This window comes from Chiroxiphia lanceolata, chromosome 2 (assembly GCF_009829145.1).
Source record: "Chiroxiphia lanceolata isolate bChiLan1 chromosome 2, bChiLan1.pri, whole genome shotgun sequence".
In the NCBI taxonomy this organism is placed as follows: Eukaryota; Metazoa; Chordata; class Aves; order Passeriformes; family Pipridae; genus Chiroxiphia; species Chiroxiphia lanceolata.
The window spans coordinates 43,894,199-43,912,836 of NC_045638.1; the positions used below are offsets into that span (position 1 = coordinate 43,894,199).

Consider the following 18,638-nt stretch of genomic DNA (forward strand, 5'->3'; position numbering starts at 1 on the left):
CAGTGTGAATGGGCACAGCAATTAAAATACCATAACAGAGTCACTGGGAAATCACAGTCTTTCTGTTGAAGCAATTGGAGGTATTCATACCAGCTAAGCTTTATTTGGAAAACACTGTAATTTGATTGTGATATATGAAAGTAAATTACAGAAGTTAACTGACACATTTACTTACAGTGAATGTTTTTAGCTGAATCCTGCTAATTTAATAGGCAGACTCTCCTGACTTCATTGAGTCTGCACAAGGGGAAATAAAGGCACAAATTGGCATTTACAGATGTGGTTACACATCAACACTTAACAACAGGAAAATTAGGCTAAATTGATTAATGGTGTAAAGCACTTATTTGTGCTCCATTAGTAACATTTTATTATTTTTTTTTTTTTAGATAAATTCTTTTGTTGTAGTGGCAAACTTCAGACCAATATTACCACTTCTTTTTCAACAAGTAGAAAAAAAATTAAAACCCAGGGATGTACCTAGCAACTGAGGATGTGACTTTTCAGGATGAAAGCTAGTTACTTATAGCATAATTTGATCTGACCTTCTATAACCCATAGCCTTCAAATCTGTTTTACAGTATCAGCCTATAAACATGAAAAATGTAAAATTCCTTAGTCGCAAAGAAGCTAAAAGCAGGATGACATTATAGAGCAGCAATTGGTTTGCTAGGGGCCAAAGAGAAATGTCACAGTTAAGCTTCTGAATTCTTACTCTTGTCTTCTTGCTAATTATTTTCTAACTTCACAGAACTTCACAGTTCTGAGCTTTACTCTTGCAAGCTTCCTAATGGTTTAAAGTTCAGTTTAGATTACCACATGCTAGTAGTTGTAATGGCCACGGGCTTCACATCTGTTGTAAGAGAGAAAATAGTCAGAGACAATCATGTAGAAGGCAGTGGAGGTAAAAGCCAGCCTGTAGGATATTTCATAGGCCAAAGAGGCCTTACATTTCAGATGTAAGTTGGTGGAAAACTTTCAGTTATTTCTATTGCAGAATTCTCCTGCCTGGTGCCTTGATTAAATTCCCTGTTTGGAAAATCAAAGCAACAAAAAAACAGCTGTGAAAAACTCAGTTTGAACATTAGGTCACAAAACATTTTTTTACTCTCTTTAAATGACAGTTAACAATTAACAAATCATAACAAAACATTTCCCTTAAAAATAATTTGTGCAGTGAAGCAGTTAGCTACAAAAACCTCTAGCTAAAGACAGACGGGATGCAGTCCCAGCAGTTTTAATTAATCAATTAGCAAATGTGATATATCTCAAAATTAAAATTAATTGCATTTAATTGGAGGCAAACCTCCATATTTATCCTTAGCTCTTAGAGAGATTTTTCCAAGTTAGAACACTAAAGAGACTATCAAAAACAGTGTTAGAAAACGTGAAAAATATTGTCCCATTTACTTGCAGAAACTTTTAGCACAAATGAAGTCTGTTTATAAAGAAGAAATAAACATAGCATATAGGAGCTTTCAAAACGAGTACAAGAAGAGATCACCAAGTACCCCTAGCAAATTTTCAAGTACAAAAGTCTCTCTGAAAGAAATAGCCCTTAAAGCTATTTAATTCTGTGAATACTGAAGAAATAATTAGTCCTCACAAACAGCATGTCCCTTTTGACTAGAGAAAAAAAATACTGATGTAATGAACAAAAAAGCAGATCAAAATGCTGATAGACACTAATTTTTTTTTTGTCATTTTATTCTAAAATTAATAATTTTGAAAAACTTAAAAAACTAGATATTTCATGGACTTTTCACAATCAGGCTAGGGGAGTTTCAGTCCCAGTGAAGGTCAATGGGACCTGTGTTTTTCAGACAAATAGATTATTTATTGAAAATCTTCCCCTAGTGTATGTCATCCTCCATGTATTCTTTTCTGCAATTACAGAAGAATGGTAGATCAAGCAGACAAATGGAAAAGAATCGGTAGAAAAAAACCCACAACAACATTTGAAGAACTAAAATAATCCAGGTTACAGATTAGGGATGTTATATTTATGTCTCCATACTAATACAGTGTATACACTCCAGTGCTACAGCAGAATTCAGCCATGAGTGGTACTTCTAGTCATTTCCATTTACACTGCAGACATACCAAATCTCAAACTCTACAGCTGATCAAAATAAGACTTCATGTGTTACTTAATTGCCGAATTCCTCTAATATTAAAAAGATTACATTCAAATTATATTCAACACTATCACTTCACAGAGAGCCAATTTAATCTAGTTCAACTTCCCTCTTAGAAAAGTTCTATATAGAAAAAAATGACAGTCTTTTATAATTTCAATTTAAATCTTCAAGAAACAACAAAATTAAGGTAGGTACTTTCGTTTATCAGATTAGATGTTTTTAAATTATTGGTTTGGAAATTCAGTGATGAAAATTTTTCCAGTCCTTCTGCAGCACTTTCCATCAAAGAGCACACTTTTATGCTAGCAAAAGAATACCAATGCAGCTTGTGTCTTCAGAGAATTAGAAAAGGTTTTATATAATACATCTTTTAATTTTATGCTCAGTGATGAGGCTGTGCAATTTCCTATGTGGATAATACATTTTCTCGATATATGTGTTGCTTCTCTAGTTCCAGCTACATCTCTAGGTGGCCTTTAACAACAGACATTTCTTTTTTCTTTTTTTTTCACTGACCTACTGTGTAACTAAAAAAATTTGGAGTCTTATTACTATGAAATGCATATATCACTTGCTATTAGAAACAGCTTGTGAAACTGAGCAGTTTTAGCCATCACTTCCACCATTCAATATGCTGCAACTGTGGATCAGCTTCAAAATTGCACTTATCTGCATTGTTTAAATGCAAAATTAAACCTTGAGTTTATCAGTAAAATGCAGAATTATAGTTTTATTTCAGATTTTCATGTTTTCAATTTATTGAAATCACCTGAAATGAAACTGGGACAGAGAAATACACAAACATAATAAATATAAAATAAATATTTTAAGGATTTGAATGGTAGATTCTGCAAATGATCTCAAAGCATGTTGCTATAAGCAGACCTGAACTCACCATTATCAATTCCTGAAGGTAAACAAATCTGGAGAAGGAGGTATACCTAACTCCCTCCTTCATGACTAGAGAGAGCAAAAAGTCTATTTTTAAAAAAAATCCAACATTTATACAATGTGCAGGGTCCCTCTTCCACTTTCAAAATTTTCAACTTTTTTGGTGTGGGGTTTTTTTTCTCTATGAGTTTACATATCTGTCTCGTTGAAATGTCAATGAATAATACCAAATCTTCTAATGAGGCAGGTTTTGAGCTCAGGCTCTTTCAGTTTCCTGCAGAGACCTCTTCTACACAGCATGTTTCTTTTAGAGGCCTCAACATACAAGTAAAATTTATAGCAGAAACCTTTTTCTTCTCTTAAAGACTGTGATACAGTGAAGGAAAGAATTCAGTAAGTAAAGAACACATTTCAGATTCATGCATAACTGAGTGTTGTGCTTCTTTGTATTTAAAATGCAGTCTAGTAAAAAAAACCCAAAACAACAAATGAAAAAAACCAACAAAACAACAGAGAAATGAAGAAACAACCTGCCACATGCACACTTATAATTACATCTGTGCTCCTTTCAAGTGGTGGTATTAAAAAGTCTTATTCTACAGAATCTCACTGTGTATAATAAGTATTCTTAAGGATAATAACTTACAGTCTGTATGATAAGTTTTATGATATTTCCAGCTTCCTTTAACCACAAACTCAGCAACAAGTATAATGCAGAAACTTCAACCTACCACTTAACACTCATAGTCATTGCAATAAATACCAAAGGTACAATGAGAGCAAACAATGTAAGTCATATTGTAAATTCAAATGTTTTTCCAAAGGTTGACTTCAAATATCAGAACTGGAACTCTGTTATGTTACAGACATAAAAATGAAATACATACTCTGCTTAAAACAGCCTAAAATATGTGCATGTAATAAAGGAAAAGAATAGAAAAAAATCACTACTATCCACATTTCAGAAATTCTTAATTTAGATGTATTGAGATTCTATAACCAGCTAAGTTATACTTAATGGCTTTGGGCCTTTGTCAATGTGAATTTTAACATTGGTAATCCATGTTTCTTGAATTTCAAATAAGTAATTCAACCACTAACTTCAAACCTTAACTTTTTTTTGTATAAAACCTTAGCTGTGCAGATAGTGGATGCACTTGATGTTGCCTCAATACACTTTGGATTTCACATCATCTCTGAGAATGTGGGAAACATTCGTTGTTCAAGCCATATCTCTGACAACTTTTTTGGAAAAAAACATCACCACTCTAGCCTATCACCTAAATCCAGTGCTTGGTATATGTAACATAATAACCTTCTCCAGCAGGGATACTATTCTCCTGAAGTATGACAACTTCCTTTTGAAGACAATTTTTTACTCAAACCCTACTCATTCTTATAAATAATCAAACCTGAATTTTATTTTCTTCATGAATTTTCTATATCTTATTTCAGTGTTTCAAGTCCTTGTCCAGACTCAGTATCAGGTCAAGTTCCTAAAGGACCTAATTTATGGTTTTGAAAAATACCGGTGTAATGTTATCAATTTACCCTCTTCTTTCAGTACAAAAATAAGCTCTTAATATAATTCTCTTTTTCCCACTTATAGCTTCAGTGTACCTACCCCTCATCATACTGACTACGTGTTTCTGAAGGTTATCTTAAAACTCATTAAAACCATTTTTCGACTCATGATTTACATTCATTTCTCCCTTTTGTTCTTTTTATGTATTTACACACACACTTCTGCTCTTGTACATATTTATTGTACATAAATACACAGCAGTTAAACTCAAATTTCAAAATGCTGTATATGATAATAATACCACCAGAGGAAAAAAAATTAGTATACAATTCTCTATCATTTTGTGACTTGGGTGATTGCCAGTGCTGCATTGCAATCAGGCAAGTTCATATAGACATATTTTTTATCACCTTACAGGTTTTATTTTTATTTCTTATTGTCTGAATGAGATTATATATATATATACACATGTATTTAGGTGAACAAGCTTTCTTACCTGCAAAATTGTAATTTGCTGTCACATAATAAAGCTTTCTTAAAATATATGTATTTTTTCTTGATCAGTTTTCATTTCACAGCTTTGACTTGTGTTTCAACATCTGAAAATATAAAAGGCTAATCTGTGAAAGTTCTATACCTCCATGCTGAAAATGTATTTATGATTTTCTGCTGATTAAAAAAGCATATGAAGAATACAAAAGAAAAAAACTTGTCCATAACCTTCCAATAGTCAAAGAAGAAACATATAACTGTTTTAGTCAAAGAAAAATGGTCTTTTGGATGATTCAATGAGTGAAAATAAATACAGGGGATTTATTTTCACTGGAGGAAAGAGTAAGGAATGATAGCTTGGCTACCCACATGCATATATATCCACCTAACTGACATGCACCTGTTTCAGATGCTGGTCTTTTTGTTCTTAGTATATTTGCTTTGTTTTTGCAGGTGAAGGAAGCCATTGGGGAGATGTTTAATTGAACTCTGGTATGGGGGACAGACACAGAGAAGGCTTCCAGCTTTCACTTACAAATTACACAGAATCCTCAGGGATCTTTAACTGGCAGACATTTGGAGGAAATTAAATGCTAATGTGTGCAGTTGCACTTCCTGCACCCACAGACATCAAATGCATAAAGACACTAGCTTCTCTTCTGTTTCAGCAAATTCATACTAAATGCACAAGGTATAAGGTTAAATCTTATGAAGTAAGGTAAGAATTCAATATCAAATCATGCACTTGCAGTATAACATGAGCCTAGACATTTTCAGCCTTAAACTGTTTAAATAAATGACAAACATTTCTTTTAAGTGTGCAAAGATATGGCACTACTGCAGAATTACAGAAGGTCCTTGTTGAATACTACAATGTGAATCATGCCCAGGAGAATACAGTTAATGATGTTCTGGGATGACATTAAAGTTCTTAGGCATAAGTTCTCAATATCTGCATCCAGAGAAGAAAAATGTTTTAAGAGCTTCAAAAAATAGTTCAGCAACTCAGGAGAAAGAATGTGTACCAATAATGGCACAAACTGAGTCAGGTCACAGTGGAAAACTCATCTTCTTTTCCATACTCCTCTTTTTTGCAGGTTATGACAAATGTTTGCATTTGTATAAATGGCAAATTATGGCATTACGGATGTTTTGTTACTATTCTAAAATGTCAGAAGGCTGGTGTCTTTAGGGGGGAGTAGAGTGTAAACGGCCAATTTAGGAAAGAATGGTTTGAAAAAAATGGCTTGAGAAAGCATTGGATGACCACATAAGTGGACTTTTAGAAACCAGTCAGCAACCAAATATATAAAGAGTTGACAAAATTTATAAAATATATGCTTTAAAATAGGAGGAAAAATGGATTTTAAAGGAAAAAGTTGATTCTGTGATTTTGGATATCTGTAAAGAACAAAAAAAAAAGTCCAGCTATTTCCTTCGAAACCTAAAATTGGGTACTAGCTGAAAGCCTCAGCTGAGTTGCTCATTTTGTAGTTAGTGAAGAGAAATAGCTAATTTAAAGACAACTTAGATTACTAATGGTTAGGCTTTTAATGCTGAGATGAATTATGTCCCAAGTTCTTACCAACACTAATGATGGACATTATTCTATTGCTTGTCACAGTTAGTATAAGTTAGACACAGTCTTTGTGTCTGTGTGGATAAGCTTTAATTGATGCTGTAAGAAAAAAGAGTAGCTAAGCAGAGAAGTAACCTAAACATAAACTTTTGACAGTGTGAAAAGTTGTGGCTGCTGAGATCCTTTGACATGGGAAGACTGAATACCAGCACCAGTCATTTGTTGGGCATCCAGTGAATCTGAATGAGCCAGTCAAGGTATTTTCTACATCATCCTACCACGGACAGCATGCAGAGTTGCTCAGGGAGAAAATCTGAGGGGCCCTACAGCCCTGTAACAAGGTCAGGACCATCTCATTGACTTCCAGCAATGTCAGTGAGGAGAGGAGCACTTGAAGTTAAAGCAGGATGCATGGCACATCTGGAACCCCTGTGCTGACACTCCAGTCTCTCCTGGACTTCATGCTCTCTCACAGAGAACAGGAAAGTCATGTAATTTTAAAACCATGTATATCTGTGATGAAAGTGTTTAGGTATTTGTTTCTGCTGGTATCAGTTTCTGCACTGTCATTTGGTCTGACACCACAAAAAAAGATGGCTTGCTTCTTAAAAGTATGTCCCTTCCATATGATAGCAGTATAGAATACAGACAAGCTAAAAAATTGAGCCTAGTAGAAAAGATGGACACAGATGGGATTTGTTTGTAACTGCACACATATATGCTACAATAAATTTATTACAATTTAATAATAATATTAAATAATAAATAAATAATAATCTTGAACAGATTCTCAGACAGAAATCTTTAAGATGGTATACATAGCTATATGCTTTCATCTACAGACCTGATTCAACAGCCCCCATTAAAGGTGCATATTTTTCCAACTTATATTTCCTAACTAATATCCCATGGTTTGTAGACCTGCAATCACTGACCTGAAATTTCTAGAAGCAATATAGATAAAAGTTAAGTGTTTTGATGTTAAAGTTCTTTTTGAATCAAATCTTTTGTAAGTATAAAAATTTTTTTAAAAACTGATAGTAGAGGCCTTTTCAGAATTTTGAAACAGTCTGATAAAGTAATAATTGAGGTGATAAAAAGGTTCCAATAAATGGAACAGTAAAAGAGCATTTTCTGCAAAATAATCACAGAATATGCCAAGTTAGAAGCGACACACAAGAATCATAAAGTCCAACCCCTAGCCCTGCACAGGACCGTCCCCAACAGTCACATCATTTGCCCGAGATGTCATCCAAAGGCTTCTTGAACTCTGTCAGGCTTGGTGCTGTGACCGCTTCCCTGGGGAGCCTGTTCCAGTGCCCAACCACCCTCTGGGTGAAGAACCTTTTTCTAATACCCAACCTAAACCTCCCCTGACACAACTTCAGGTCATTCCCTTGGGTCCTGTCACTGGTCACCACAGAAAAGAGATCAGTGCCTGCCCCTCCTCTTCCCCTCATGAGGAAGCTGTAACTGCAATGAGGCCTCCCCTCAGTCTCCTCTTCTCCAGGCTGAACAGACCAAGTGACCTCAGCTGCTCCTTTTATGGCTTTCCCTCAAGGCCCTTCACCATCCTCATTGTCCTCCTTTGGACACTCTCTAAGAGCTTAGTTGTGGCAAGGAATTATGGGAGTTGTAATTTTTCGGGTTCTCACGCATGCTCAATCAGTACTTGATTGTCATTGTTTGGTGACATGTTTAAGCACTGTATTTACACCAAAGTGTTTTATAATAAACCTTAATTCTGCCCTGGCACTTAGTGTGTCACTGGCGGGGTTCGTGCCTTATTCACCACCTCAAATGGCTGTCCATCAGGGACTTCAGCAGGTTACCGGGAACCAGGAGCTTTAAGCTCTGGGGAACCTGTTTGGAGGTGTCCATCTCGCCAGAATCAAAAAGGAAAAAAAAGAAGGAAGCATACAGCGCACTGGATTACCTCTGCAAATAGGGATAAAAATGAAGAAAAAAGGACAAACGAACGACAACAGAGCTTCAGCACACAGAGGTAACCAAAAACTGGCAAAATAGGAGGGATGTTATCCCATAAGGCGAGGTTTTCCCCAGAATTTAAAAAGACAGATAAAGCTATCAATCTCTCAAACCTAGAGAAAGATGGATTTTCATGCTTTTTGCCCCTATCTCAGAGCTGGAAAAGAATGAAGTTTTTGAAAACCAAGATTTTACAACTTACCTTTTAGTTCAAGAAAAGGGTACAAAACACTTCTTGCATAATTGCCTTTGCAAAAAAAGAAATAATGTGTTGCCCTTCAAACATAATGACAATGGTTTACTGCTTAACAACTGGGTGTAATTAGATTTTGTCATCTTCTACCACTATTCCTGTTCCTATAAAAACTTTCCTACTAACTCTTTAGCTAATATGAGAAAAGGAAAGTAAAACATAGCAAACTAAAACTTTATTAACTGTTCACTCACATAACTGCATTTTACATTTTCAAGAAGATATAAATTTTACTTGTAACATTTGTAGGTTTTTCTTGTTTTCAAATCAGTTTTCTTAAAAGTACTGTAAATTGTTTTCTTAACAATAGAAATAAAGGGTAAGAAATAGTTTAAAAACATTTACACATGTAATAAAATTTAGCATCTCACCATTTTAAAGCCCAATATATTCATTAATTCATAATTTTAAAATATAGAACTGGCTGATACATTATTAGGTTTAGCAGTTTCATATTCCTCTAGCTATGCTAAAGAATGCAGATAAACATTTTATCAATCAGCAAACAAAATTGCTACACATATTATAAAAACTGGAGCAATATAAGCAATTTACTAGGGATCTAAATTTGAATTAAACAAATTTACCCACAGATTGTTTCAGCATAGATTGCATGCTGATTAACAATCAATTGCTGGACTCAAGATGAAAAAGAAGATTTGAAACCTTCTTTTATAGTGTAAAGAGAGGGAAAAATTCTCTTTGTTGCCTAAAAGCTTTTACTGTTTCCTTTCACTATGTAAATTGGTGTCATTTTAACCAAAAACATTTATCTCCACAAAACCAGAACACTACAGCTTTAAAAATTTTTCCCTATTTTTTCATTAATTTCCCAGTAGCTTTATTTGAATTATTAAAAATAAAAGTTATTAGAAGTTATTAAATTCTCAAATACATCCACATACATGTAATTATCATAACAATGTTATTCAAATAATAAGTATAGAATCTTAAACATCCCCATATTTGTTACATTCAAACACTCTCAAAACATTTTGCTATCACAGAACAACATACATAATGTCAACAAGAGTGCAAAATAGCTGCTTGTAAATCGCAACTACCTGAGAGACTGAATTAAACCTGGTTGCAGTTTCTCTAACTGATATTATTAAGAAATGGGGACTGTAAAATGTTCCAGAAAAAATTTAACAGGACCAGCAATGGAATCTCCAATACAAAGAAAACTACACAACAAAAGATCATCTTTAAAGCCTTCAGCCAAAAAACAAAAGACACTATAACATAGAGTGACTCACCGCTATTGCTTCAAAAACTACAGATTCACCTGATCCCCACATCTATTCCTGTCAGCTTTTCATCTGAAGTAGACTGAACGGTTATTAACATGTTTGCCAAGATTGTTTTTAAAGGTAAAGAACAACTACAAAAAATATGTAAATGGGACACTAAGACCATCTATATCTGGACTAACAAAAGAAGACAATGGAACAATAAGGTACAAACCGTGGACGGGGACTCTATATAAGTTTTACAACTTATTCATATATGCGAGACATTTAAATTGTTTTGTAATTAACCTATGAATGTTATAATTGATTCATGTTATGCTATAGAGTTACTTTCACATCTCGAAGCCTCCTTCCTTCGAGATTTCACTAACCCTCATTTACCTAGAAAAATACACATCACATAATTCCTTGTTAATCACACAAAATCAAACTCTTACATAAGACACATCCACTCACACACATTCCAAATAAAATAATACAACACACACAAAAAAAATTGCTTCAAAGGCAAAAAAGAAGGGAGTCAATATATAACCCCCAGGAACACTTATAGAAAATATCATACGTTCTAAATTCCTGTAATGATACAAACCATAGCAGGTATGAATATCAACATAAAACTCAAATACTTTTATCTTCCAAAGCACCAGTTATGATTAAAAATCTAATATCTAGGCAATGGTCAGGACCAGTAGATCTCATAACTTGAGGGAGGATATATACCTGTGTATCCAAGGGTACCAAATTACAAAGGATCCCTTCTAAATGTGTCAGGCCTTACATTAGCCCTCCCCCACAACAGAAACAATCACCAGAAAAAATTGGATTTGAAGAAACATAACCAACAATAGTAAAAGGAACACATCACACACTGAAAAACATGCTATAAAAACATGAAAAATGGGGGGGGAAGAGATATGGATCTAGTCCCTATATGTGTAACACTTCTTCAAAACAGGAACAATCACAAAGAAGCAATAAATGATACAACAGAATCAAAAAACCCACAAACAGTAACAAATACAAAACCAAAACTCCATGATTCAAACACAATCAAGGGTTTAACACTGCATATGTGAGCAGAAAATGAAACGGTGGCCACCGGAGTATGAATGAGAAAGTTGAGTGGACATATGTATGTGTGTGTGAACGCAAATACACTTTATGGCAAGACATCTTAAACACTCATTCAACAACACTACCTCAACCAACACTACTTCAAACACAACATCTACAACCCAACGCATTTCCCTTTCAAATAAAGATGATGCCTTTACCCAATCACACACAAAATCACCCTCAGATAAAAGGTTCTACACATCTACAAACCCTGGGTAATTTAAGGTTGCTCGAATATTGCACGAACCAATAAAAGTTGTAAACAGTTCAATAAAGGCCTTGTGATGATAGGCCCTGGTTTTTATAAACAATTAAGATTGGTTACATTAAGAATGTTTAAAAAATGTATTGTTTTACAACTTGTTAATTATTTAGAGAAGGGGGAGATGTGGCAAGGAATTATGGAAGTTGTTGTTTTCCAGGTTCTCATGCATGCTCAATCAGTACTTGATTGTCATTGCTTGGAAGATCATGTGACATGTTTAAGCGCTGTATTTAAACCAAAGTGTTTTGTAATAAACCCTAATTCTGCCCTGGCACACTGGTAGGGTTTGTGTCTTATTCACCACCTCACTTAGTGTCTTTCTTATATTGCAGTGTCCAAAACTGCACACAGTATTCAAGGTGAGACTCCCCCAGTGCAGAGCAGAGTGGAACAATCCCCTCCATCAGTCGGCTGGCAATGCTTTGCCTGATGCCTCCCAGGACACAGTTGGCTCTCGTGGCTGCCAGGGTACTGCTGACTCTTATTCAACTTGCCATCAACCAGGACCCCCAGGTCCCTTTCCACAGCACTGCTTTCCAACATCTCATTCCCCGGTATGTATGTACATCAATAACAAATAAATAAATAAATAAATAAATAAATAAATAAAAATAATAATATATTAAATCTCCTACAATTGCAATATGTTCCATACTAGTATATAAAACCCAAAACTTTGGTTAACTTCATCATCTTTGGAGTTACAGGAATGCAAGGATCGCTGTATAATTTTGTTTTAATAAAGCAAAAAAGGATTCAGAATTTAATACTTTTTGTATATTTTTGCCTGATATGGAGTGGAAAGAATGTAGTAATTGAATCTTTCTAAGTTCAGAATTCTTAAAACTGTAATGAAGAGGAGCAGTTCATTTCAGGAAAAATAAAAAAATGTTTTTTAAAACGTTAAAAAGATGGAGTAATTTTGCTTTTAAAAAATCTGAAATTAATGCGTTTGATTTTTGAAATATTATAGAAATTTTAATTTTAACTTGCATCATCTGTAATTTTTAAATTATTTGGTCATTAGATTTTGAAAAAGTGATCAAATATGTTTCCCAAATGAACTTAAAAAATTATTTTTATGACAGCAATCCCTATAGCCTAGAAAACACAGAACTGCCTAGTGTGTTTGAAGCATATTTTTCTCAGCCTCAAAGATACCTTATCAATGTATTCAAATGCCTAATGGGGAAGATTAAAGGAGATGGTGCTAGACATTTCTAGGTACCACCCAGGGACAGATGAAGGGCAATAAGCATAAACTGAAATTCAGTAACTTCCACCTAAGTATAAGAAAAAACATTTAATAGTGACAGTGTTGAAAGACTGGAGTAGGTTGCCCAGAAAGGTTTGGAGTATCCATCCTTGTAGATATTCTGAATCCAACTGGACAAAGTTCTGAGCAACCTGTTCCAGTTGGTTCTGCTTTGAGCAGACTAGAGAATTCCAGTGACTCCTTCAAACCTCAGCTACATGTCATTCTTTGAATAGAAGGCAATAAAGCAGTTAAAGTGTTAATGCAAATATTTAAAGGAAACAAACAAACAAACAAAAACCAAAAAAACCAGATTACATTCAAGACATATCCTTCTGCTGAAAAAGAGTTTCTTAACACAGATTATCAGACTAAAAACTGTCTCATCAGAGCACTTCTCATTGACTCAGAGCAGAACCAAGTAAGGCCTCAGTTTTTAATTTCTGTGTTTACTGTGCTGTTCAGAATGAAGGCTCTATATGCATAGGAAGTAATCCATCCTGATGCCTGCAAATTAGACCTACAGTCCGTGTAGCTTGTGAAAGCTGCTGTGAAATGGTAGGGTAGAATAAGAACTGTACTGACTGTGGCACAAAGAGAGAGAGAGAATGAGAGCAACTCATTTGATAGATTGGCCAAAAATTGTCTTTGCCTTACTGGTAGCACTTCTTTTGTTCTGGCCTTGTACTTCTGCTGTTGCCAGGCTCAGTTTCTTACAGTGTCTGGAAACAGAACCCTAAAGGCAATCATTGTTCTTTTTGGTCTTGTTTAGTAATAAAGCATTCAGTTTCTGGAAGTTTGTTTGTTTGTTTGTTTTAAGGCTAAATTCAGAACTTAGGGTTAAAATACACTAAGAAAGCATTTCTTAGTGCTAGGTCTATATATGCTACCAAAAACAAAGCAACTTTTTTTTTTTTTTACATACATATTATGGAAAAATATATACAAAATCAAGGCATGCCAACTCAGAAAGTGAACTGCAGAGCACACTTTTTCCTTTACCTTGTATCAACATAAAGGATCATTTTTATGATCCAAAGTTAATAATTCTGATAATGGTTTCAACAAAGTTAGTAGCAATATTGAATGCATTTCAAAGTTTTTTAAGAATACTCTTGATTTTCTCTGAAAATAAACTCCCACCACATTGGGCTAAGCTTTAACCTTCTCCCATCTGGTAGTTTTAAAATACTAGACCAGTTAAATAAAGTTAGAAGACTCTTATTACTTTAATATCTAACTCTAATAGGTAATAAGAATACTGCAGAGCATCTTTAATGCACTATATGTAATTAGCTCTTCCACAATTATGAACTCAAAAAAAGTCTCCACTTGAAGAACACCAGTAGGATACCAAAAATCCAAAGGAGAACAGAAAGGCTTGATATATTTGTTTGATACCAAAGTATCTTCCTGTTCACTGAAAGATATTTGCTTTACTAAAAGTTTCCAAACTTACCCCCCATTTACACTTTATTTCTTGAGTAATTATTCTCACACAATCTCACACAATGCTTTCCTTGAGGCTGAGATGCTAGCCAGATAGCTGGAAGCTATCCAGTGGCTACTTAGCAGAACCCAGATAAGATTTATGAGAAACTATTGCTCATAGTACAATGTTCATTCTTGTAAAATGTCAGTGAGTTAACTGGTTTGTATCAGAAAAGTGAAATTCATATTGCCAGTCATAGCACATATCAGTTATAGTCACAGCCACATGCTGACATCCATCATCATTCATTTTCCAGTCAGGCATATATGCACTGACTTTACTTTTTTTAAGGGATCTTACTTCCCATAGTGCTTGGCAGTTACTTTAGAAAAGTCTAAAAAAAATGCTGAGGTAGTATCATGAATTTTTGGTACTTCACTTACAGTTTAATTATTTTTCATGAAGTTATGATACTAGCTTGTTGCAAACCTAGTTGGGTACAAAGAGACCTTCCCATATCAGGAGTTTCTTTTTCATGAAGTTCTTGAAAAAGTCTAGGATTTAAGATAAGCTTTGTGAATTATTTTTTAACTGCTAGCTCTGAAAAGAATACACATTTCTATGGACAAAAGAATTAATATTCATGACTGTAGAAGCATAGTCACATCCTTGAGTTTTCATGCCAGAGTATGCAGAGATGAGTAATTCTATTGAAATGCATATGATTAAAATGCAGATCAGCTAAATGTACCTTTTCATCTTTGCAGGTTGCAATGTGTTTTGTGAACCAGAGGATTAAATAATAACTGCCCACATAACCCCACAGAAGACCTCCACAGAGGCTGAGTTGTCTTTTAGAAGAAAGAAAGGACCGTTTTTCTTTCTCAACTTGAAAGACAGGATAAACATTATCTCCAGGGTAGACTTACAACCCATAAATATGGTTCCCCAGACTGTGAGAAAGACTACACTTGAAACCACAGTGCTGTCAGCCCACATATTCTGGTCTAGGTGGTTTGAAGCACTGTAGTCTCTGTGCTGTGTATAATAGATCTTATTCTAGGCACCTAAGTATTCACACAATATATATTTTGCTTAAGGTCCAATGATTTAAAATTTAGGAGTTGCAGCATCAGCCCTTCCAAATGCCAAGAAAATGAATCTTTGCTTTCAAAATCCTTGGTTTGATATGGCTTGTTTCATTTGAATCAAAACCAGCATTTTTTATCTTCAGGAAAATATCCCAGTCCCAAAATCATTGAGTTTTTTTCCTTCCTCTTTGGTGTTCCCTGCCTCCTTTAGAAAAGGGAGATGTTGATTTTCATGTTGGCTAGGTAAAGGACCAAAATTCTCACCCAATGTGTGTGTTTGGGATGGATACACATACATGTACTGACATAATTTCTGGTCACTCCTTGCTGTCAAAATTCCTATTGGAACAAGTCCCTCTAAAAAGGAATCTAAATAAATTTATAGACTAAAAATGTCACCCTGGATTTATTTATTATATTTTTCTGTAACATATAAGCTTTGCTGACTCACATTACTTTGCATTCTATTAACTGTCAATATTAGTACTACGAAGAAAGCTATTACCAACTCTGATTTGAGGACCTAATACATCACTTCTTATGGGACTCAGCACAGTGCTGTGCTAACACATTTATCTTCTAACTCAGAGATCTCGGAACAACACTTCAGAGGTTTTGCTGTTCGCTTCACAAAAAAAAAAAGAAAAGGCTCTTCTCAGTCATTAGAACTGGAAGCAGAACTGGCCCTGCCACAAGAAGATGGACTATGGCTGAAGAAGTGATAGGCCTGGCACTGCAAGCTCCAGGGATGAGGGCAAACACACTGAGCAGAATCTACCTGTGGTACTGACTGAGCAGAAGTATCACAGAGAGGCTTTATATATGGAGTGGCCCTGTACAGTAGTTGTGCTGTTATGACTGGGATTAACAGTTGGAATTCATGGATATAGTTACAGAAACTTGTGGATTCAGCAAAATGTACTGTCAAGGCAAAAAATCCTGTACTAGTTCTGTGCGTGTGTACGTATATCTATAACATTTTAATTGCTTTGAATTAAAATAACCTCACCACATTACATGGCAGTTAAATCTCCCTCAAAATTATTTCAATATTTTTACAAGTTTCATAAAACAGTATTTTAAATGTCTTTCTTTCATACAAATAAGGAAATAAAAACAGAAAGCAAGATTGTGATATGTGTCATCAAAATTGAGTAGCAACCTTCTGTGCATTTTTGTCCCTCTTTTTCTTATGGAGTCAAGTGCTATCTGGAATAAGTATGTAATTTTATCAACTCTCATTAAAATTGTGTGCAGACTGTTATTTGGGAATAGACACATTTGTCTGTATTGGAAATTTAATTTATCATTGGTTATAAGATCATGATTAATTTTTGTTTATGGTTTACCATTGATTGCATATACTTTCCACAGCCATAGCAATTTAGAACGTAATAAATAATAATAACAATGTTTTATTTTATTTTACCTGTTTCTACAAAAATTATCAGCACAATACAACTGAAAAGAAACTATGAAAATACAGAATAGTGATAGCTGAGTAGACTGGGGAAGATGAATTGCTACTCTGTTCTTTAAACACGTGCTTTTTAACACTGATCCTACATACAACTATTCCATAGGGTCCTTTGGAGTGTTAGTTACCCATGCATTCTAACACTCTGCTTTTATGGAAGCCTGGTAAAAGATTTCAAAATATCAATTGGAAAAAATATATGTTCTTCAGGATTTCTGTAGGGAAAACATGGCCAGAAAAAAATGCAATAAACAGCTTTCCATAAGCTGCATTCTATTTTGTCTTAATGACAAGGAACCCCCAACAACATATATCACCAACGAAAAAATGAAGAAGCTGACAGCCATATGTATACATTGAAAACTAGGAAATACAATAAATTGCTAAAGGAAACTAAATTTATTCATGAAAGTTCTAAGGCCAACACTGGAAACAAAGTATTCTAACAATGATATGTGACCTGAAGTTGACACAGACGACCAATTCATCAGTCAGTCATAATACAGCATGTCAAAACAGTATAAGAATATTTCTGTGTTTGAAACAAAGCCAGGTGAAATATTCCACTGTAAGTGATAAGAAAATACTTTCTATCCTGTCACTAAATAAAATTACATTAGATGACGTGACAAATATTTAAAATCCAGTTTAGATCCTATTTTTAAGTAATAAAATTTGGGTATTAAATTTCATCATGCTGTTAACTAACAGGCTGTAGTAGACAATTCAGAATATATAAGCAAGCTAATCAGACTAACTTGCAAGGAAGAACATTGAAATTATGGATCAAGGAGCAGTTTGCATGACTGGTGTTGATTCTTTAATAAATTTTAGACTACACTGTAGGCCCTGGGCAATTTGGACAAGCTAATGTTCTTCCCAGCATTCTGAAGTGGAAATTGGTTGACGGAGGCAAACATGGGTCTGTTAGCTTCACAACAATTTTATACAGAAAAAAAAATAAATGTATATGTGATATGGTCTATAATACTTAACAGATGGCAGTGAAATCACTGCCAATTTAACTCAGCTCATATATACATATATGTCTTCTCAGACAAGATTTATACTTACGTGTATTCTAATATACACTCATGTTTGTGTGCACATATGATCATTTATATGGGTGCACATATTCATATGCATAATCATCACTCAAGGCAAGGGAAATTACTGATAGAATCAGTTTTAAAGATATTTATTAACCAACCTGCCATTCATTTCAGCCTTGCATGGCATAATATTAAAAAATCATTCTTTTGTCATCTTAAAATCTCTCAATCATCTATTCAAACAAAGCAATATGACATTAAAATTTCTTATGCTGATATCTCAGTGAGGAAACTGGTTTAGCTGTCTATTGAGAGTCAGGAAAAATTTTCTGTGTGATAGTAATGTGGAGAGTTTTTTACTTTCTCTAGGAGAGAAAGGTAGCTTAGACTTGTGCTTCCCTCTTTTTTCTTATTTTCTTTCAATAAAAAATTAATGTGCACCATGGCAAAATTATCTTTTTGCCATTAGCTACTAGAAAAACAAAACTTTAAGAGCTTTGTAGACATGATTTGCTTACTAAAGAGTTAATACTGCAGTGGTTTTGGGAATTCCCTGTGCAGGACTAGGTGAAGAAGGAATAGGGAAAGAGGGTTGTGCATGCAAGTGAAAACCTTCCTGATTATAATGAAGCATCTAGATAACTTAGAGTTTGCCAAGAACAAAGGGGAACGTAGACAACAAGGTGTGCAGAACTAGTGGGGGTCTGAAAAATAAAAGCTAGACACGATTCCAGTATGGGGGAACTGGAATGGTTTATTGAACACGAGAACACTATTTTAAAGGCATCTGGGGCTGGACATGTTAATGAAGGGGACAACTTACG

General features: G+C 34.5%; 1 protein-coding gene across 1 annotated transcript in view; it reads right to left on the minus strand.

Annotated features, from left to right (window-relative positions):
* Nucleotides 1-503: 503 nt before the first annotated feature.
* The window catches only part of GPC5 (glypican 5), a 272,432-nt gene continuing 254,297 nt past the window's right edge, over nucleotides 504-18,638 (minus strand). The window contains exons 6-7 of the mRNA XM_032679004.1: nucleotides 2,337-2,443; nucleotides 504-1,029 (exon numbers count right to left, since the gene is read on the minus strand). Coding sequence (XP_032534895.1) covers nucleotides 2,366-2,443 — 78 coding nt within the window. The 3' untranslated portion in view covers nucleotides 504-1,029; nucleotides 2,337-2,365. The remainder of the gene's footprint in view (nucleotides 1,030-2,336; nucleotides 2,444-18,638) is intronic.